General features: G+C 39.6%; 1 protein-coding gene across 1 annotated transcript in view; it reads right to left on the bottom strand.

Moving 5' to 3' along the window:
- Positions 1-5695: 5695 nt before the first annotated feature.
- The window catches only part of RET (ret proto-oncogene), a 173390-nt gene continuing 156872 nt past the window's right edge, over positions 5696-22213 (bottom strand). Inside the window, exons 15-21 of the mRNA XM_082267369.1 lie at positions 20007-20129; positions 18494-18564; positions 16749-16886; positions 16450-16549; positions 13902-14049; positions 5981-8041; positions 5696-5746 (exon numbers count right to left, since the gene is read on the bottom strand). Of these exons, the coding sequence (XP_082123495.1) occupies positions 7884-8041; positions 13902-14049; positions 16450-16549; positions 16749-16886; positions 18494-18564; positions 20007-20129 (738 nt within the window). The 3' untranslated portion in view covers positions 5696-5746; positions 5981-7883. The remainder of the gene's footprint in view (positions 5747-5980; positions 8042-13901; positions 14050-16449; positions 16550-16748; positions 16887-18493; positions 18565-20006; positions 20130-22213) is intronic.

Here is a 22213-nt window from a genome sequence, read left to right as displayed (position 1 = left end):
AAAACCATACCCAGCGCCTACGACGTCCTATTAAATAAATGTCCTGCAGCTATTATATACAGACATCAATCTAAAAAACATGAAATGAGAAAATAGTCCATAAATAGACCACAATACATCATCACACTAGTAGCCCTTGACTCTAAGTATCCTCCCGGTCTCTGATACAACCACCCGGGAGTCAATGAGTGAATCACAGTCCCAACAGTTGGTGATAAATGCTGTGTTGGATAAGCAGTAGAATATTCCACACAAGTGCTCCTTCCACCACACCACGTGAGAATCACTCCCCTTTGTATTACACTCACCAGAAGGTGAACATAAATGGGCCTTGTATCAACCATCCTAGGTAAGGGTCCGAGACTAGTCTTCTCCTCCTCCAACCACTAGGTGGTGATACTCCTGCTGACAATAGACACTGGAACTTCCAGAAAAGTAGTCAGTTTCCAGGCTGGAGGCAGCTGAGCTTTTTGGATGCTGGTCTCCCACAGTTGTTATGAGACTGAAGCCTTAATTCTCAGATGAAGTGGCATTTCTGCTCTGATATATCCGAGACATGGAAAAACAAAAGCAAACACCACTTCATCTGAGGATTAAGGCTTCATTCTCATAATAACTGTGGGTTTGGGGCTGCATTTCCACAAATTAAGTTGGAAATTCAGTCGAGATCAACAGTGTCCTCAATTCTGAGAAATACAGGCAGATACTTATCCATCATGCCATACCATCAAGGAGCCGTGTGATTGGCCCCAAATTTATTCTGCAGCAGAATAACGACCCCAAACATATAGGCAATGTCATTACGAACTATCTTCAGCGTAAATAAGATAAAGGAGTCCTGGAAGTGATGGTTTGGCCCCCACAGGGCCCTGATCTTAGCACCATACAGTCTGTTTGGGATTACACGAAGAGACAGAAGGATTTGAGGCAGCCTACATTTACAGAAGATCTGTGGTTGGTTCTCCAAGATGTTTGGGACAACCTACCTGCTGAGTTCCTTCAAAAACCGTGTGCAAGTGTACCTAGAAGAATTGATGCTGTTTTAATTGCAAAGAATGGTCACACAAAATATTGATTTGATTTGGATTTCTCTTCTGTTCATGTGCTTTCCATTTTGTTAATCGATAAAAATAAATTATCAACACTTCTATCTCTGAAAGCTTTCTTAATTTTCAGCATTTTTCACACCTGCCTAAAACTTTTGCACAGTAGTGTAGATCAATGTTTCTCAACTCCAGTCCTCAAGTACATAGTTACATGATGGACAGGTCATGTTTTCAGGATTTACCTCAGATGAAATGGCTGTGGTAATTACTAAGGCAGTGAAACTGATCAAATCACCTATGCAAAATAATGGAAAGCCTGAAAACATGACCTGTTGGGGGTACTTGAGGACTGGAGTTGAGGAACATTGGTGTAGATGGTGACCATATTAATACCTAATCACCTCATCTAAAGAGAGAATAAATCCTGGTCAGCTAATCTTTCCTCATAACTGAATCCTCCATGCCTCTTTTAATACAAGAAATTATTTTGCTTGCTTTAGAAACTACAGCCTGGCAATGCATGCTATTATTAAATCTATGATCTACCAGAAGATCCAGATCCTTCTTGACCATTGACTCCCCCGGCAAATTTAGACTATGTTGTGCCTTCCTGTGGCAGGCTATGTATTCCTCCCGTTCTCTTTTCAGGAGGCCTCCAGGGCTTTACTATCAGGCTGGTATCTTCTTTACTGCTGCTCCTTTGGCAAGGTTGGGTCATGGGCACAGGCAAAGGAAAGCACGTCCTTTGCTCAGGCCATTTGCACATGCACATTAAAAGTACTTGTTTCAAGAGATAGCCTAGGTAGGGCAAAGGATTTAAAAATGTATTGTACAAGAAATTCCTTAACAGTCAACAATCATGAGGTCCTCAAACCCTTTAAATTTTTGGAATTTTTTTTATAATTAAAGTGTTTGTGAACATCTGTTTTTTAAATAACAAACATGGCATACTATACTTACCTGCTCTGTGTAATTGTTTTGCACAGAACATCCCTAATCCTTCTATTCTTGGGTTTACTGGCTCCTCCCACCCCCCAAGTGTTCCCATGGCAAGCTGTTAGTGTGGTCAATGGACGCACAAAGCGGGGCTCGGGAGCAAGCACATATAAGTGCCCCCATAGCAAACAAGCTGAGCTCTTTGTGTCCATTGAGTGAGACTCGGGAGCAAGCACACACAAATGCCCCCAAAGCAAGCCCCACAGAATGCAGCTTGACTCTGCCCTCCGCTCTCTCCTCACAAGATTTGGTTGACAGTAGCAGGAGCCAATGGCTCCCATTGCTGTCTCTAAGCCAATGAGGATGGAGAGAGTGCGTCTGCTCTTGGGCACATCGCAGGATCAAGATCGGGCTCAGGTAAGTATTTGGGGAAGCTGCATACTGAAGGTTTTTTCCTTAATGCAGAGAATGCATTAAGGTAAAAAACCTTCAGGCTTTAGAACAACTTTAAAGCTTAGATAGGCGCTCCAGGCTCCTTCCAAAAAAATTAAAAGTCAACAGCTACAAATACTGTAGCTGCTGACTTTTAATATTAGGTCACTTACCTGTCCAGGCATCCAGCGGTGTCCTCACCCTAGATGTATATTAAATCGGCTATTGGGTGCTTGTGCGGCCATCTTGCCAACGGGAAAGCGTCAATAAAGCCTTGTGGTTGCACAGCAGGTTTCCTATTGCGCATGTACAAAGCTTGCTGGACTTTGTGCTTTGTGAATGGGCTACAGTCTTCTGGAACCTATGAAGTGTCCCAGAAGGCTGTAGAGGAAGGAGGGGGGAGCCAAACTTCAGGTGAACTGAGCTGGGCGTGGGAGCAGGTACCTGTCAAAATCAGGTACCAGCTCCCCCCAAAAAGTGCCAAATGTTGCAGCGGAGGGGGGAAGGGGGGGCAGACAAGCAGGGCTGTTCTTTTGAGTGGAGCTCTGCATTAGATAATTGGGGAAATGGTACATAGTGGTACATGTTTATTAGCAATTCAGTATAATGTTTATTACAGTACCCATTAGAGAAGGCTTAGAACCTTATGGCACCTTTCCACTGCAAGTACCGGCTCGGCTCTACTCGGCCCTGCTTGGCCCGGTTTGCTTTTCCACTGCTGGTACCGCATGGTACGGTGTTGGAACGGTTTGGTACGGTATGGTTTGCTTTTCCACTAAAGTAGTACTAAAGTTAAGTGGGTGGGATTACAACGGTGTGGGTGGGATTCTCTGACCAATCAGTGGCTAGTAGTGACTGCATGCAAAGGATTGTGGGATATGGTACCGGGTATGGTACCTCTTGGAACCACAGTCGAGGTGGTACTGTTTTTGAGAGCCGTACCATTCGGTTCCATGCAGTGGAAAAGCACCGCTGTACCGTACCGTACCGAACCGGTACTTAGAAGTGAATAAAACCCAACAAAAAGTCCATCCTGTTATCACTCTCTCTAAAATGAACAACTTGACTTCTGATAAACCCATGGAGATTTTACATTCAGGTATTCAGATCTTGTTTATATAATCTTGTTTGGGAAAAATGCTTATTGATCCTTTAAACATTTAAAGACCCAGATAATGTACTGCACATTATTTACAAAAAAAGAGAAAAAAAAGACACTACAATATATGACATAAATTGTCAGTTTATTTGGTGGTAAAATGGACAACTCTGTTGTATGATGTTGTATGATGCTGCCCTCTAAGGCAGGAAAGCAATCTGCTGCTAAACATTGCTGTGCTTGTATTGTAAAGCAGAATCTCTAAAGTACCACAAATATATATTTTCATTAGGAAAAATACACTTTATACTTGCCCCATCGTGTGTGTGTGTGTGTGTGTGTGTGTATTTGTACATATGTTCACGTGTAGTAAAGCTACGGGCCCTTACACAGCATCTGAGTGATCTGACTCCTCATCTCTAACACTTCACAGGGGTCCTTTCATAGATAAGGGACCTGGATAGCTAGAAGGGCAGGATCTTCTTTTTTCTTTTAATTTAAAGCCTCCCACCATCCCCAAAATTATATCACCTGCAAAAAAAAAAAAAACTCAGACCTGTCTTACCAAAAACCTGGGAGGTGATGGGGACGCTACCATGCCTCAACGTTGCCTCCTGGGATAGCTGAAGGCTACATCCCTATATAATGTACTCCAGCTCATATCAGGGGAAAATTCTAGCAGGGTCTGAGTGTCCAGCTATCCAAGAAGGCAGCAGTGGGGCTTTTTTCTCTTTTAAAAATGAACATTTTTAAAAAAAAAAAAAAACACTTTTCAGGCAATTTTACTTTGAGGTGTCAGAGGCTTTCAATAGCGCGGACTTTCCAGTTCATTGGAAAGTTTGCTTTAAATAATGTCACTGCTGGTACTCATCTCTGCAGGCAAAGGGGCAGTGAGAAAATACAAAGCTATTGTACAATAACTGAGCAGTCTCAGAGAGTTGAAGAGAGCTCAGAGAGAAAGGTGGTATCTCTAGAAAAGCCTTTCTCAATCTTTTTTTAATATAGGGGAACCCTTGAAATAAGTTTCAGGTCTCAGGGAACAAATGCCAATAAATACTAATGCATTCTATATCTACACAGCTCATAGGACATTAGCAGGGTGGTCAGTGGAAATAATGTTTCTTACATTGGTGGTTACTGGGAAGGAATCTCCTTAAACCTCGTACACAAGAAGAGAAAATTGGACAAATACCCGTACTTTTTTATTTTTTCCGTATGCTAGTCTCATATCAAAAATAATGAGGTTACTCAAATTACAAAATTGGTTGTACGACAGAATACAACTTCAAAAGTGATGTAATGTATTGTATTGTTCTTGTATATCGAGCAATTTTTTTTAGATGAAAACTGTGCTGTACGAAATTCCTACAATCTGATATCGTACAAGAAATATTTTCATGTTTATCACTTCGGATAATTTTGGATAAACTGTCGTGATCGGTTCTCCAAAGCTGTGTACTAACGATGAGATTATCATATAGTTGCTTCAAAAACTGTTTTTTGTCCAATTTTGTGATCATGTGCACTGAACTTAACATTTGTGGTCAGTGGGAGGAATTCAAGGTGGCTAAAAAGATCATTGTTTTCAGTGAGGACTTATCTAAGAGTCAGAAATTACTGATTGTTTAAGGAACTCCTAGCAACCTTTGGAACTCTGGTTGAGAAAGGCTGCTCTAAAGGAAAGATTTGCCAACAGAGCTTAGTTGGCTGTGTTGCCTCTTTACATACACATCTCTGCAGGCAGAGGACAAACAAAAAGTTACAGAGCTCCTGTGAGATATCCAAATCCCTCTCTCTAAAATGCCTTAATATAATGGATATAGGGGCATAGAGGAGGATAGTAGCTCTAGTGGAAGGCTCCACCATCATTCATTTTGTGTGATCCTACATGTCCCTTCTTGGACTACTTTTCTCTGTAGGGTAGTTGGTTGGCTTTACTGGTTCACTGCCCCTTACATGACCATGTCAGCTGGCAGAGGTCTAGTGAGAGGCTACAGAGTCATCTTACAACATCTGAGCAACCTGACCCATTTACTGTAAGACCCCCCCAAGGTTCTTTGAAGAGAATGGGTACTTAGTCTTTTTCAGACTCAGACTTTCAGATTCACCATAGCTATGTGTATATTTCATTACAATACAAAACAAATGATAATATCATATTTTGGCATTTGTCAATGTAAGGGGTGTCAGCCCACAGCTAGGGGAAGTACCAGTCACTCTGGAGGCATATGACCTCCTGGGTCTCCAGCCAGCTACTCTGGAGGCATCTGACCTCCTGGGTCTCCAGCCAGCTACTCTGGAGGCATCTGACCTCCTGGGTCTCCAGCCAGCTACTCTGGAGGCATCTGACCTCCTGGGTCTCCAGCCAGCTACTCTGGAGGCATCTGACCTCCTGGGTCTCCAGCCAGCTACTCTGGAGGCATCTAACCTCCTGGGTCTCCAGCCAGCTACTCTGGAGGCATCTGACCTCCTGGGTCTCCAGCCAGCTACACCCTATGTTCTTGCCTGTAGAATTTGGGGCAGGTATACAAGGCATTTTTTTTTTTTTTTTAGAAAATAAAAAACTGCAGCAGGCTGGATGTTTGCTCCTACAAAGAGCGCTTCCTCTTCACCTCAGACAGCTTCATCGAGTGTGGATGGCAGCAGCAGTCAAATGAGGCTCAGTTGTGTACAATTGCATACTTACAAAACGGGATACATTTGCAAGAATCATACAAAACAGACCAAAAATGACAATAAAATTAAATTCAGTGAACAAAAATAAATACAGCAATAAAAAGATGTATAACGCACAACATAATAGCTTTCTTTGGTACAGTTATCTACTGGACATTATAATTTATTGACATTGTAGTACAGCTCTTCGATGGCATGACTGATGGCAGAACGAGGAAATGGGAACAGTTTTTACAATGTGCAGCACTGTGGATCACAATTCAATGAAACAGTCGAATGACGATGAGGAGCTAAACATACCTGAACCTATTTTAAAGGCCCCTCACATATAAGAAGAAAAACTAGTTCTACTATAGGCTCAGGTTTGGCAGAACATGTTAAACATCAGCAAATGTAATCAAGCTTTGACGAGTTAATATATATATAAAATAACGATCGCTATGGACTTCATAAGGCATCTTTCAACAGGCCATCTTGACAGACAGTCGATCCTCATACATTTCATGTAACAAACTGAAATAATATCCAAAATATACACTTTCTGTACTTAAAAAAATACATATAAAAGGAATACAAAACTGGAAAATGAAATATTTGAGAAAAAACAGGTATTTGGCTTTTCCTTATAAATTATGTGTATTTTTTTTATTTTTGTATTGTTTTTGTTTTGACATCTCTCCAGAAGACCCCTTCTTAATCAGAAACAAACTTGTTGCTCCGTGGCCAGCAACCATCTGCTCAGCAGTGCCCCTACTGGCTAATGTGAGTTTGTACATGTGTCTGTGCTATATGTGCTTTATTGTAATTAAGGTATGCTGCAGAGACTGGGAAAAGCCAGAGATACGGAATCTCAAGAATGAGAATGAATAAAACACCATCATATATATAGATTCTGTGTCATTCTTTGCTTTCCCTGTGATCTTTAAAGAGATCACATTTTGTCATCATGATCTGTTGTTAAATTTCTAAAAAAAGGATATATAAATTAAAACGCACTTTCTCATGTATACTTTCTTCAGGGAAATGTTAAAGTTTCCATATTTATGACTGAAAGTAAATCAAATTATTGTTTGTGTAATTGTGTCTAAACATAGTTTTGCTATCTTCATTTACAACATATGCGGCATGTATATACATATACACATCTCTTTTAATTTTCTCTATATGCAACCAGTAAACAAGGGTTGGGTTATAACCCCAATGAAAATAAAACATACATCTAAAAAAATACATGTTTAGGTTGAAGAGCAATATGGTCAAAGGAAAACTTAAAAGGAGAGTTTGTTATCATAGCAACACATATATGAGTTTACTGTAGATAAGACGATTTGTGCAATAGCATATACAAAAGGTTCTACTGAGTGTGTCTTTCCGGTTTGATATGTCTTGGGGGAGAAAAAAAAATCAAAAACACACAGCCCCACGTCTGCTACTGCGAGGGAGAACAGCATACTACATATTCATTAAGCAACTTGTGCAATCCTCTCCAGCAGCCTTAGAGGTAGGTCAAGCCAAAAGAACATGGTGCAACTGACACACAAAAGCAACATTGGTCTGACCAAATTTTGCATCTGCACAAAGAACCAGGCGACGGACTTTCCATTTATTCCTTGCGTGTTGCATTTCTTTTGAGACATATTTGGTGTCCCGCTAAATAATATTTTTGTTACCTTCTAGGGGAAATATATTGATATTTAGCTATCAAACTTGTCCATAAATTTTGCCGTTGAGGGTGGAATCATCCAATTAGAATAAACACAGTCATTGGCATATCTTGAAAAAACAGACTTATTGGCATCGAATCTCGGGATTGGAACGGGGCTCTCTTCAGGCCAGTTCGGATAAGACATGCCTAAAAATGAAAAGACATCATTTGTTCTGCACTGAAGAACCCCAAAAATTAGATAGTAAAAGCTTCACGTGCAGACAGTAAGGCCCTTGGCAAAACTCCCTTTGTTAAGAAAAAGACAGACAAAGCCATTGCTGTTGCTAAAGAATCATACAGATGAATACATAGGACACTATATTAGGCAGGGTGCTCTGTTAACTACATTTGTTCTCTTTCTTCACCTAATGGTTATGGTAGGGTATTGGAGGGGTTTTACAGTCAATACATCCAGATCTGATATTCAGTGTTGACTTTTTTTTTGGAAAGAAAGATATTTTGTGTTTAAATTGGTGGCTAAAATAAAACTTCAGTGGTCTTCAACTGTTTTGTGGATGATCTGTTGTTGGCCCATGCAGCATTGTACATCTATTGTTGCCCTACTCAAATAAATTGTAAAGAGACAGCATAATGTCCTAAGTACTATACATATGTTTCTATCAAGGTTTTAAAAACACACAGCAAGGTGTAGATATCTTTAAGCTGCCAGACCTACTCTGTCTCAGATGTTTTCATTGTTTTTGTTCCCCCCCAGGACTCCTGGAAACAAAGGTTACTTGAAGCTCAACTGCACTTTTAGTTTCAATTAGGAAAGTATTGTTTATGGTGCATTAAAAAATGCTCAAAGCCTTACAATTAATTTCCTTTAAAAAGAAGCAACACTGCAGAGAAACAAGTTCCCTGCCAATACGCTGGAGAGTGGGACCCTTTCTCTCATTGCAGTAGCAGTGGTCTTCCTGCAGAGGTCCTACATGACTCCTGCAGAATTGGAACTGTAGCTCTGCATTCAGCAATGTTTATGCTGCCTACTGATTGGTGAGCTCTAGCCCTGACTATGTTGGATCTCTGGAGAATGACCACTTCTTTTTCAAGAAAAGAAACTGCAAGATTGCACCCATTTTGCTTTGACGCAGCTGGAATTTATGGAGCTGATTTAAACTGAAAGTTCAGTTGAGCTTTAATATATTATTCTATTTACTTATAATAAACCTGTCAGAATAATAGGGGAACCTGCACTGCCAACTAGTTTGTAAAGTACAAGTTCCAGACTATTATCCCTATTCTTAGTTCACTATTCGGAGTCAAAAGAGTTATGCAGGTCCGATGCCACAAGGCTTCACTGGCTACATGTTTGTTCTAGGTCTTTAACTCACTAAGTAGTAAGCACATATAAGGATAACGAAAACAGCCCTGGAGCTTGCACCTTTAGAAGAAAGTCATAAACAGCTTTCCATAATACTTTCCTGATAGGTTCCCTTTAAGGCCGGGTTCACACTGCTCCGACATAAAAAGTCCCAGGACCACCGATCCGATTTTGCCCTGCAACATCGGTCAGGCATCAGTCAGACTTTAATGAACAGGATCTGATTTGAGATGAGTGCAACTTGGGTTTTGTATGGATTTGGTTTTTTTTCCCCAATACATTTTGCAGTGCTGACATTGCCTCTAAGCAAAGTTAAGATGCTGATCCAATTGGATACGACTTCAATGATATTCAATGGGCTGAAATCGGACCAAAGTAGTGCAGGAATCTTTTCCAATGTCGGACCAGTTAGGAGGGATCCCACAGAAAATTATTAATTTATACTCGTCATGCGACATGTTCTCTCAAAGTCGGAGCACCAGTGTGAACTGGGCCTAAAACTAGGTATACAACAGTGAACCTGACCCTAGCTGATCATATCTGGGCATACAAGAAAATTACAAAATGTAAGATGAGCTGTCTGTACGGCTTTATTAGGAATTTGCAGTTTATCCCAGTAAAAGTGCATGTACAGTTTTTTTTTGTAACAGCGGGGCAAAAAACAAATGTAAATAGGCTAAATCCTGTGCTGCTGGAATGTAAATTATTTATTTAAAATGGAAAATTCAGCATTTGGCTAGTAGACTGAGCTAAGTTCTATAGGACATTCCTACGATAAGTAGCTCCATCTGTGCCCCATTCGCTCAGAATGAATGTACATGCGCTTTAACTGGGAGAATAACCATGCAAATTCTTCATAAATCAAACCCTAAATATCTGGATTCAACAAACCAGTAGAACAGGTAGTTGCTGTTTTCACTGAACAGAATTTAGAATTCTTTGACTACAATACCCATTCCGTGACAACTAGAATGGCTTATACTAATAGTTTTCAACCTACAAGATACATTTTTTAGGCACTAAATGAATTTGCTTCCAAACTGAACAATATAGAATTTCAGAACTTGAGAAAAGAAAATAAGAACAAATGTGAAATGGTTGCCAATTGCAGCCAATCTGGTATAATTTGTCATGTTACAAAAAACGAAGCACAAATACTGAATGGCTGCTATGCAACTTGCAACAACTTGATTTTTGCTCTTCTTTTCATCACTATTTTTTGAAACAGCTTAATTTCCTAGCCTGAACATCTTTAAATGTTTCTTGATAACAGTGTTTCCTATCTCTATTCCCCTGTGAACTCTAACAGTTCAATTTTATAGACTTTCAGGGCATAACACAGCTTTTTTATGATTCTGAGAACAGATCTGGAAAAATGCACTGTTTGCTGTCCTTGAGGACACATTTGGGAACCTTTTGCTTCATTTACCATTATTTCTACAAGGACTGCACCGAAAGTAATGCAAAAGTGGGCATACATTTTTTATTACTTACATAGGTTGTTCAAATTTCAGATGTTGGTAGAATACTTCTTACTGTGCAGTAATTCTTCTTTTTTTGTTGTAGGTAAATATTGGATTGTAAGCAGAAGCAACGTGCCCTCATTGAGTTCATGGCAAAAGAGGGGGGCAGGCTATCCAACATTACAGAGATGGCACAATTGATAAAAGCATAGCCTTCTCATTGGTCAAACTGGTCAATGGTGTCTCTAAACAATTTGTAGCCTTCAGTGGATGTTAGATAGCCTGCACCCTTCCTTCATCAAGAACTCATTGATGGCATGTTGCTTCTTCTTGGAATCCATTATTTACCTGCAATGAAAAAGAAGAAGTTACTATAGAGAAATAGTTACTCTAGCAACACATGACAGCAAAACAAAATTTGAATGGCCTTTGTAAGTTAATAAAAAAGGTATGCCCACCTTTGTATTACTTTCAATACAGTCTTTGTATATATTTCCTAAAATGGATAAAATTGTCGAAATATTTTCAGGATTCATAGAACTCCTGTTGATTCCATGACAACATCAATGGCTAACGTCTGTGCAATCAAGAAGTGGCTGTGAATTGGGAAACATGCTAATAGGAAGTCCACCACATAAATATTTATTGAGATTAAGTCATGTTATTAATAGTTCCAATGCACTTTGTGAGTTCCTGGACATAGTATTATTAATTTGCTTGCATGCATTGGTCACATCAAGCCCCTTAATTTGTAGACATTTTGAAACATAGAATAATGGAAAATCCCAAGTCTGATTCTTTGATTGTAAAAAATTAGAAATTGAAAGACAAAAATAAGGAGTTTTGGCAAGAACTATGCTTACTGTCTCAGGTCAACAACACAACAAGACATATATACCAGAGACATCGCAAGACAACATGAAAGAAAAGATTCGTCACAAAGCATAAGACAAATAACAATTGTCGTTTGATGTTTTCAGACTATAACTGGCCGGTTTAAGTCAAATATCTCCTGCTAACCCTTCACTGGTCTTGCATATTAAAATTTCATTAGACTAACATAGTTCTACTTGATGATATCATGTATGGTAAAGCACCATTTGCTGGGTTACCAGTGGAATGATCCTACAATCTAAATTCATATGTTCATATTGATCACTGGAGATAACAAATTATCTTGTAAAACCTGCGCACCCCGCAAACATCTAATTCCACAAATGTTGCCCCCAGCCTTACAGCTATACTGACATATCAATTTTTCATGATCACTGTAAGGTTTGGTAATTTTAGGTTGCTAATAAAATGGTCACAATGTTTGTTTCAATAGGCCCTACTATTCTAGATGTCCATCCCGAAACTGCACAGATCTGAGATATCTTACAAATAAATGAAATTAGGATAATCATGTAAACTTGGGAATGTATACATTTAGGCAGACAAAGGTAAAAGGGATAAATAATATAAGTAATGCTGATGTTGCACTGATTTATGTCTATACATTTAATACAAGGAATGCTATTCAACAAATGACAGTAGTCATACTTTGAGTTCTCCAGCACTACCTTCTATTAAATCTATTAAAGTTACAGATGATTACAGTTTAAGGTAGTAACTTGTCTAATATAGAAAAAATGCATATACAAAGCTATATAATCATTAGGCTAAAATGTATGTAGACTGGAAGATAATATTGTCTGAAGGTGGGCTTCACATTAAGGGTAACAAAAATCCAGGCTGATGATGAAAGTCTAGGAGAGTCCCTCATACACAGATATTGAATCTGCAGCTTTCAACAGGGCATGCAGATTGTAAGATATGGATTCCATCCTTATAGGGAGAATTTTTTTTTTTGGAAGGAAGGCTTATGACAAAGGCACATGGATATCTGGTTCCACCTAAACAAGAACTGCTGCCATAGAAATCGCTTTGTTCTTATCATTTCCCTTACTGCTTAAGGACTAATGGTAGTTTTTCAATAAATCAGCTAAAAAGAGAATATTCAGGCCAATATGCTATATAAAGGACTGCAGCGACCTCCCTGCTGTAATCCAACATGCCCCCTGCTTAATTTAGAATAGTATGGGTGTGCGGGATGAGAATGCTGCAGAGAGACTGCTAACCCAAAAACCAGAGAGTGGTCCTTCCTGCAGCCTAAAACTTGGGAATGCACTTTGGACTTGCTGTGGGGATCAATTGGCTACATACCAAAAGTAAGAACGTTAAGAGCCCATTCACATTAGCGCGACTTGTCAGCCTGACAAGTCGTGCTCGGTCACGGTCCATTGATTAGCACAGGACCCGTTCTAATAGGAGCGACACAAGTCTCTCCGACTTAGAAAAAGGGTCCTGTACTACTTTGGGGCGACCTGGAGGCGACTTGCATAGACTTCCATTATGTGAAGTCTATGCAAGTCGCGCCGAAGTCGCGGTGCACAGCGATGCACAGACTTCACAGGCACCCCAAAGTCGTGTCGCGCTAGTCTGAATGGGCTCTTAATGGTATCTCTTCACTGCTCACTGAATATGTTTTGCTAATTTTTTTAAAGACTACAATTGTCCAGGAGACAAACAAGTAAGCTGACTGTGATTTTTACTAACAATGACATATCACTGCTAACAGAGGATCATATATGTGTAAATAACTATCTGGCCACTTACATTTCATCTAGATATCTAGGTTCCACCCAATATACTAGTACACCCCTACCAACTACTAGCTATATGCTTGATCTAAACTGCTTGATGCTATTGAGTAATGAATGCTTTAAAGGAAAGAAAACACTACAACGCAACATTTACTAAAATGGCCCATGAACTTTTCAGATATTCTGTCCAGGATAGCTTTCCACAAACAAAAAAAATATGGACATATATTGTGAATTAAGTGCTGCTGGTTCATGCCACAGAATGTGAGATATAAATAGAGCTTCAGGATGTTTTATGTAAGTGTTCTCCTTGGCTATGCTGTTCAGATGTATTTGTGATTCAGAAATGTGTATTTTGTTTTGCTTCTTCAGAAGAGTGCTGCGAATATTTCTGCAACATTCATCATTTAAATATGCAAAAGAATAAAAAAATAAATCTTTAAAATAAAATTAAAGAGCTTTTCAAGCAGAGTTTGATTGGTTTCATTCAGACAAAAGCCCCTGGGGTTTGGGAAGCAGATTGTTAGACGATCAACAGCGTAACTAGAATCTAGTAAACGCATGGGAAATTCTACCATAGAGTTTGTTTTCAATCCAGGTTGAGGGAAGAGTTCGAGGGAGTGGGGCATTATTACAGTCCACCAGAGGCGTCTCTTCTTCAGAAAGGCCGTCATCGTACAACATTGAGTCTGCCGGTGTGGACGCAGCAAGGTCCAGGTAATCCTGATCATAATACAGAAATCACAAAATCACAAAAGTTAAAATCTGAAAAGCTATGAAAAGAAAGCAATAGCAGTTTACATTTACAAAGCATTAAAGGGTATGTAAATCCAACTATTCATGAGCTTTTTAGATAGAGTAGGCAGAGCATTAAATCCCTATCAATTTATCTTTTGCTGCCTATGTCCTACTGAGAAATTTACCTTCACTTTCTCTCCAGAGATGCTACAGGAAATGAGAGAAAATTCTTCCAAACTTAAAAGAAGTTGTCATCATTGATAGTCATAAATACAAGGGTTAAAATGTAAGGCTTTGTAATCAGTTCTTCTTCTAGTAAAAACTTTAAAATCTTACATTTATCATCACTTCTTGCCTTAGTGACAATGGTCCAAAGGTCACCAGGACAGATAAAAGTAATTCTCCCCAGTGGAGGCACAAACAGCCAGAAAATCATAACATGGGATCTAAAGTACTGTACACAAGGGCCGAATGCCAGATGACACCGTCCAGTTAAAAAAGAAACTGGCTGACATTTGGCCCGTGTGTATGCCAGCCGGTCCAACAGGAGTCGGCAGTTTTTCCGGCTTCTGTCAGACGAGATGGTAAACCTCACTTGCCTGCTTCCTGGGTGATGATGCTGCACACCTGACTATATCTATCACCTGATGGGTTGCAGTTCTTGCCCTTGAGTTTGTGCTCCAAGGTGCATCTCTGCTAGCAGTCTTCTGTTCTCCGTTTTCCTCCCTGTATGACCTGGCTTGGCTGACGACTCTCCTAGCTCTCGGCCCTGAATCGGCAGACAACCTAGCATTGGTAGACTATTCTGGACTCGACCTTGGCTTGGATGACTACCTGCTTCTGGACTTGACCCTGGCTTGTTTCTGCTCTCACTTCCTCACTCTTGCTATGCGTTTATTGTTGTTTGTTCCAATAAACTGCTTTATTTTACCTGCATCCCTGTGTGGTCTGGTTTCCTGGCACCCTGACATTATCTTAAAGTAAATGATTTTTTCAGTGTTTTTTATTTACATTAACAGCCTATAATTTCTGTTTCGTAGGGAGGCTCAGTGACTTTACTCTTTTCTTCTTCTTTCCGAGTGCAGGTCTGTCAAGGCAGCCATACATGGATCGAAATTTGACCAGTTAAATAGGGAAGTCTCCCTACTGTCAGAATACAATTGCTCAGTGGGAGGGATTCCCCCACCCACATCAAATGAGTGGATGGGGAAATTGAGTCATTGAACGAAAAAAGGAAATGTCTCAAGTATGGCCAGCCTCAGTCTGCTCAAATTTTCTGGAAACAATACTACCCTTCAAAAGCACCCTTGTTATCTGCCAGTTTAGTAAAGCTGCCAAAAGTTATTTAAAGCAATTAAATTGAATTGCTCTACCATAAGGACAAACTCTTAAGCCCCGTACACACAGGACGACATTTAGCACCTGTGTATGTTGGTATGTCCAAAAGAAGCGGAGGGGGGGCGTCCCCCTGCCAGAAGCTGATCATAGATGGGTAGAATATTGAGCAAAAATTCTTGGGAAATGGAGGTTCTATGAAAGTTTGTTTTTCTAATCACTAGTGGATCAAATCGACATTCGTTTTTGACCGCTGTGACGAAAAAATTCTTGGGAACAGGATAGAAAATTTTTCTTGATTAAACAAATTTGTAACAGTGCATGTGGTTTTCGTTCTGTTAAGCCCATTCATTCCAAAACCAAATGTTAAAAGCAAACAAAATCTTTAGAATGTCAAACAAATCTTCTGAGAATTTTCTTATGAATTTTCCTAAGACTTTCCCTAAGAATTTTCATTTGAAATTCTATCCATCTATGGGCAGCTTTATTTTTGTGTGAATGGAAAATGAAATGGGCAGAGGGCAAGTGGTGCATACAGATGTTCATTGTCACTTATAATGGGGTGATGGAGGAACACTGATCAAAGTAAGTGTTCATTAAAAAAATGAAAGCTTCTGCACATGACTTGGTAATCAAAGTAACTTGTTTTTCACATATTTGGATAAATGAAGTGAAGATTCACACAGTTTTATCAGTGAAAATTCTCATCTTCTGTAAACCAGCCTCACTGTTTGCAAGCTTTCACTGCCCCCAGTGAGTCCTCACAGTAAAAACAATGGATAGGAGAGTCTGTTTCATGCAAATGAATAGATATTAGTGCTATTGTTAATTTTATCTCTGTTTGCTTATAGATTTTTTTCTTGAACCATTACTTGTAACAATTAGTAACTACTTTACAAGCTGCAAAAATTTGATAATGCCTTAAATGCATTGCGAAATACATTGTTTCAGTAGGCACAACTGACATAGAATCGATATTGAGATAAGGTATGGGTTCCATTTATGTAACATTTGTGCCTTTAATACAAGCTGCCTTTTCATCCGGCTTACCCGACTTTTCACCATCATCTTTTCCAACTCTTTACTGATCTCTCCAAATGTTGGCCTTTTGTCTTGCTCCTGTTTCCAGCATTTTAGCATAAGATTGTACCTGAAGGCCAAGAACGTATATTTCAGTTTTATTCAGTATAAAAGTAATCAAATAGCTCTCAGAATCCAATTAGTGCTGAAAAACACAATCTGAGACTTATTTTATTCACTCCCCTTATTATAAATTGATTTATTCAAGTTAGCTTGCTGGTTCAAAAGGCACTTTCATCTACTACCCAGATAAGGAATGATAAACTTACATTTCATCACTGCAGTTTTCTGGCTTTTCCATTCTGTAACCGGTTTTTAGAAGGTTAAAAAGCCTCTCTGGAGCAATGCCAGGGTATGGATTTCCACCAAGTGTAACAATCTCCCATAGCAGAACACCAAAAGACCACCTATTTAAAATATAGAATGTAAAGACATAAGATGTGTGGCTAACAAAAAGTTTTACAGTAGTCTTTTAAAAGACTTGGCCACTTAAGACTGTTTCCAGCGCCAATTTATCTATATATAGAGAATGCTTGATTTAAAACTGAATTTTTTGGGGGATATTTTTGCATAGTTACATTGATCCAACTTAGACCAATGTATGTATGTACTCTATGTGCAATAAGTGACTGATCCCTTTGGTAGCTGTAGTAGGATGCCCTGCTGCCTAGTGAATACAGGGAGGCATTCACTCAGCACAGGCGTCATTTAGAAACCACTTGGATTCTCTCAATGTATGCAAATTTTTCTCAGATTGGACAAGGGAAAGAGGCATGGTGGTGATATCACTACCCCCCCCCTCCCCATCCAATCAGAGAATGCACTGTATCCATTGAGAAAATGGAAACTGTTCTCTTAATGGTGCCGATGCGGAACTTGGCACTGTACCTGGAGATCAGCAGCGATCACTGTACCAGTTATGCCTATTACAGTGATTTCCAGCTTCCACAGAGATCAGCCAGGTATGGAACATGCATATTTACATTGGACCAAGTATGAAAAATACCAGAACTTACACTTCAACTTTAAAGTGACCTTAATCCTTATAAAGTACCCTATTTCTCACTTCTGCAACTCTGCAAGAACTACCTCAATAACACACTGGAACTGCTGTTTGGAAGGGTGGAATCTGGGTGCAGAACGTGATACCAATTCGCTGTTAAATCAGAGGAGGTAGTCAATCAGTATTACTGCCTGTACACAAAACCTATCTCATGCTGTTGCAAAACACTGAATGTAATCCTGGGGCTAAAGCTGGAGGGAGACTAGATCGCATTCTAGGTAAGTGTAAAAAGGCTGATTCTTGCAGATTTGGTTAAAGAGATGGTGGAGTGGGAAACAAGCTGGGTGCTTAGTTGATTATAGATCTTCGTTAAACAATATGCATGGCAAAACACTAGTAATGCAAATATTATTCTTGAAATAAAGATCACAGTGGTCTACTACAGCAGCAACCACAATCTTTGGGGAATGTTTTTAAAAGGTTAAAATCTCAGAAACATTCTACAGTATGCTTATGTAGCTGATTAATCGGTTGCAATTCATTGTACACTATATCGCTAATGGCCTGTCCTAGCATTGCTGTGCCCCTGTGCACAAAGCCAGCTTCATAAAGACATGGTTTGGTGTTGAGGAACTCAAGTGGCCTGCACAGAACCCTAAATCTGACCCTATTGAACACCTTTGGAAACAATAGGAATACTTATTCTGAACCAGGTCATCTCATTCAATCTTAGCACTTGACCTTACAAATGCTCTTTTTACTGTATTAGCACAAATTCCTACAGATACACTCCAAAAGCTTGTGGAAACTTTCTTAGAAATGTGGATGCTGTTATAGTCACAAAGGAGAGGCTACCTCTATATTAATGCCCCACAGTTTTAGAATGGGATGTCCAATAAGTTCCAACAGAAATGATGGTCAGGTGACCACAAACTTCTAGCCATAGTGTATATTATTAGCTTATTTCATGTAAATGTGTAATTTTTTGAGCAGGCTAAAAAAAGAGCTTACACATCACTCTGTGTGGTATAAATGTGATCAAACAAGGACTCGATCGCCATCCACTTCACTGGTATTCTTCCCTAAAATCAAAGCATAAGAAAAAGATTTAACATCTGGCTTACAAACTCTTACAGAAAATAATTTTAAATAATAAATATAGAGAACTGATTTAATTTAGGAGAGTTCCTGTTAAATACATTTATTAGGTCAAAGTCCCCCCCACCACCACCTTAATAAAAAATAAGCATCCAGCACTTTCTTGTTCTGTGTTCTGATCTATCATTAGGATCCATTCACACCTATACATGTTGCTTTTGAGCGTTCCTGCAGTGCTTTTAGCTGTGCAATTTTGGCGCGATTTGCGTTTTTTTATGCTGGTTTTTTTTAGCCAAATTTTGGCCAGATTAGGAATGCAAAACACAAATCGCGGCAAAAAAAAAATTGCACTACACCCTTTTCTGCAACTTCTCCATTGAAGTCCATTGAACCAAAAAAGCAAAAAAAAGCAGCATTTTGCATTTAGAAAAGTCTCTGACTCTTTCCAAAAACACAGCGGCACAAAAATGCATTAATGTAAACATGTTCCATAGAAACCTATGTTAAAAATAATGTCCTGCGTTTATGCAAAAGCTAAAAACAGATTGGTGTAAATGGAGCCTAATGCCTCATACACACGTGCAGATTGTCGGCCAAACGATCGGCCGTCTTTTGTCCCCGGGCTGTCGTGTCTGTTGAAAAGTGCAAAAGACTGCACACGAATTTTGTCGGCCAACAACAGCCGACTGCAGAAGTGATGTCATGTGATGGTTAACTTTCCCTGTGTTTTTTCTTTTCTGAGCATGCCCAGTCTTGCAAATCTGCTGTCTGCCGGCCGAAATCTGTACTGACTGGCGAACAATCGGCCGTTCTGGTGTCGGCATACAAAAATTTTATTTCAATTGCACGACAGATTCTGTTCAGCCGAAAGTGCGCTGTCGGCTGTCGGAAGCATCATACAAACAAGCCTACAATCGGCCGATCGGTCGTCGGCCGAATCTTTTCGGCCGACAATCTTCACGTGTGTACGGGGCATAAATCTGAAAATAAACTGTACAATGCTTTGTGTCTGTGAGTCTGCATCCTCAGACAAACGGCCTTAGCTTTCAAACATGTATGTATTAGCAATGAAATGGAAAAATCCCCAAAAACATAAAAACCTCTGGAAGGTTAATGTGTTCAGTTCCAACCATAGAGGCCAAGAATATTTAACCACTTGAGGATTTGTAGACATAAGAGATACATCCTAAAGGGTATTAGGACATATCTATTAGGTCTAGCATCTCTCCCCTGTTTCATATTCCCCCACTGCAATAACATTTTGAAAACTGCAATCAAAATCATAGGATATGATCATAAGATAAGATATGTCAAGTCAATATGCATTACTCTAGTTAGATTATATTCTGCCACTTGTTCTTTTGGGTTTTCTTTTGAAGTTCTGCTTGTGCAAGAAACAGGGCTTCCAGATTTTAGCTATGTTTACCTTGCTTCTTTTTACATATGAGTCCTCCTCATATACATCTCTAGAAAGACCGAAATCTGATATTTTCATTTTGCGACCTTCAGCCACCAGTACATTTCTAGCAGCCAGATCTCGATGAACAAGCTGTAAAGAGATAATAAAGTATGGTCAGATCATGAAACAATATATGTAACGCTTTTACTTGCCTATCAATGTGTAAATAGTTCTTCAAAGGATATACCCCAGTGAAGATTTTGGTCCTAGTGAAACAGGTTAGGTTTAAATTACTATATTGGGTCGTATCACCCTAAGGGTTTTTGCCATCTATATATCCCTTTGACTACTGGTAGGCAGCATAGAGGCGCCTCCACACCCGCCTGCGGGGACACTTTTGGTTCCGGGCTGTGTGGCTTTTCTCCCCTAATTCCATCTTGGTGGTGGTGGCACTGCATGATAGGGATTCTTTTTATACATGGAGTAATAATGTTGAATTATACCATGATAGTTTTTACAATGTATTTTCTATCCACTGCAGTTAAACTGCTAGAACTTCTGAAGAAGCGGCTCATGTCCATGAAACATGTAAAGTATGGATGAGCATGGACTCGGCTTGTACAGTTACATAATGTTCAGGATTGGATAACTTGGTTACAATGTTTAGCCAGTCTCTAGCTCATTCGGCATGTTTTAACTGTGACTAGGTGGATAGCAAGCATTTCTATGTAATACTATTGTGTTTATGAACTATGATGTATGGATACCTCTTAAAGGATTATTCTGTGTAATAAACTTGATTTTATTTTATTACGTGTGTTTATATAATTGTTAGTTAACCTTTTTGGATATGGTACCATTAAAGTCCCATACAGTCCCTTGTTTCTCTCCGTGATGTGCTTCCCAGGTTCACCTCGACCTGGTCCTATATTTTTACTGGACCTGGAGGGGCTGAGGTGTTCTGGAGGACACACTGTGGGGTTATCTTTCTGTGCAATGTGTAAATAGTAGATATTCATCTTGACAGCAAAATTGTTGCTACTCCACTTCCTTTAATAGGTCTTTAATAGGGTAACAGCCCTGTCAGACCACAATTCAGGACAGGGCAGTGTTGTCATCCTTGCATCCTATTGGAATACATAACATAGAGAGCAAGTTTTTTAATATAGTCAGCTCTGATTAACCTCCCTGGCGGTATGATTCTTTTGGATTTTAGGTGCTGAAAGCGGTACCATTATTTTGCATGTAATTCTTGTGAATGAGCAGCCCAAACCAACTGTATACATTTATTATATATATATATATATATATATATATAATGTATACAGTTGGTTTGGGCTGCTCATTCACAAGAATTACGTATATATATATGTATATATATATATATATATATATACGGTATATATATACTGTATATATATATATATATATATATATATATACTGTGTATATATATATATATATATATATATACATATATTTACATAAAAAGTACAGTAAAGCTGCAGGAAAGGGCACTGGGGGGCAATGTAATGTGATTTTATTTTATTTTGAATGGTATCAGTGTGTTTGGTGTGTTTTACATTTGAATTTGCCGCCGGTTCCACCCCCCGGCGGACGTCATGTCGCCGGAGACGGAAGCCGGGGCTCGCAGACGATCGGGAGAGAGCTCCGCCGCCGCACACCGCCGGGATACATCGCTGGATCCCGGAGAAAAGGTAAGTAAAACCTCTTCCAGGATCCAGCGATCTTCCTAGCGCTACCGCGAGTGTGGCTCGGGGTTACCGCTTTTGGCTCTGAAATGTAACCCCGAGCCACGCTCGGGAATACCGCTAGGAAGGTTAACATCCCCCTGACTTGTCAGTCAGAAAGTGGCCATGCCTAGCCTATTCTGTTGTGTTTGTTATTGGGAGCTATAGGAGTCCATTTATGAACAGAGATAAGCCGTGGTCCTCAGGATCATGGCTGAGCTCTCGTATGTACCTGTTTATTTAGCTGATATGAGAAGCGGAGAACATGTTCTCCGCTCCTCATCACAGCACACAACCATTCTGTCACAAACGCCCAGTTTATGAAAGTGAGATCTGAAGATCCCACTGGCCGTTACCCTGAAATATCTCCCTCCCAGATTCTCCAGCTCAGAGGTGGAGAATCTGGGAGAAAATCTGGTGTGAATAGAGGAAGAAGACTTTTTTCTTCCTATTAGTAGGGTGTATGTAGTTCCGCGCTTAGGA

The sequence above is a fragment of the Pelophylax lessonae genome (assembly GCF_965119305.1).
Source record: "Pelophylax lessonae genome assembly, chromosome: 9".
Taxonomy (NCBI): domain Eukaryota; kingdom Metazoa; phylum Chordata; class Amphibia; order Anura; family Ranidae; genus Pelophylax; species Pelophylax lessonae.
The sequence above is the reverse complement of the archived record's forward strand: the minus strand, read 5'-3'. Positions and strand labels throughout refer to the sequence as shown.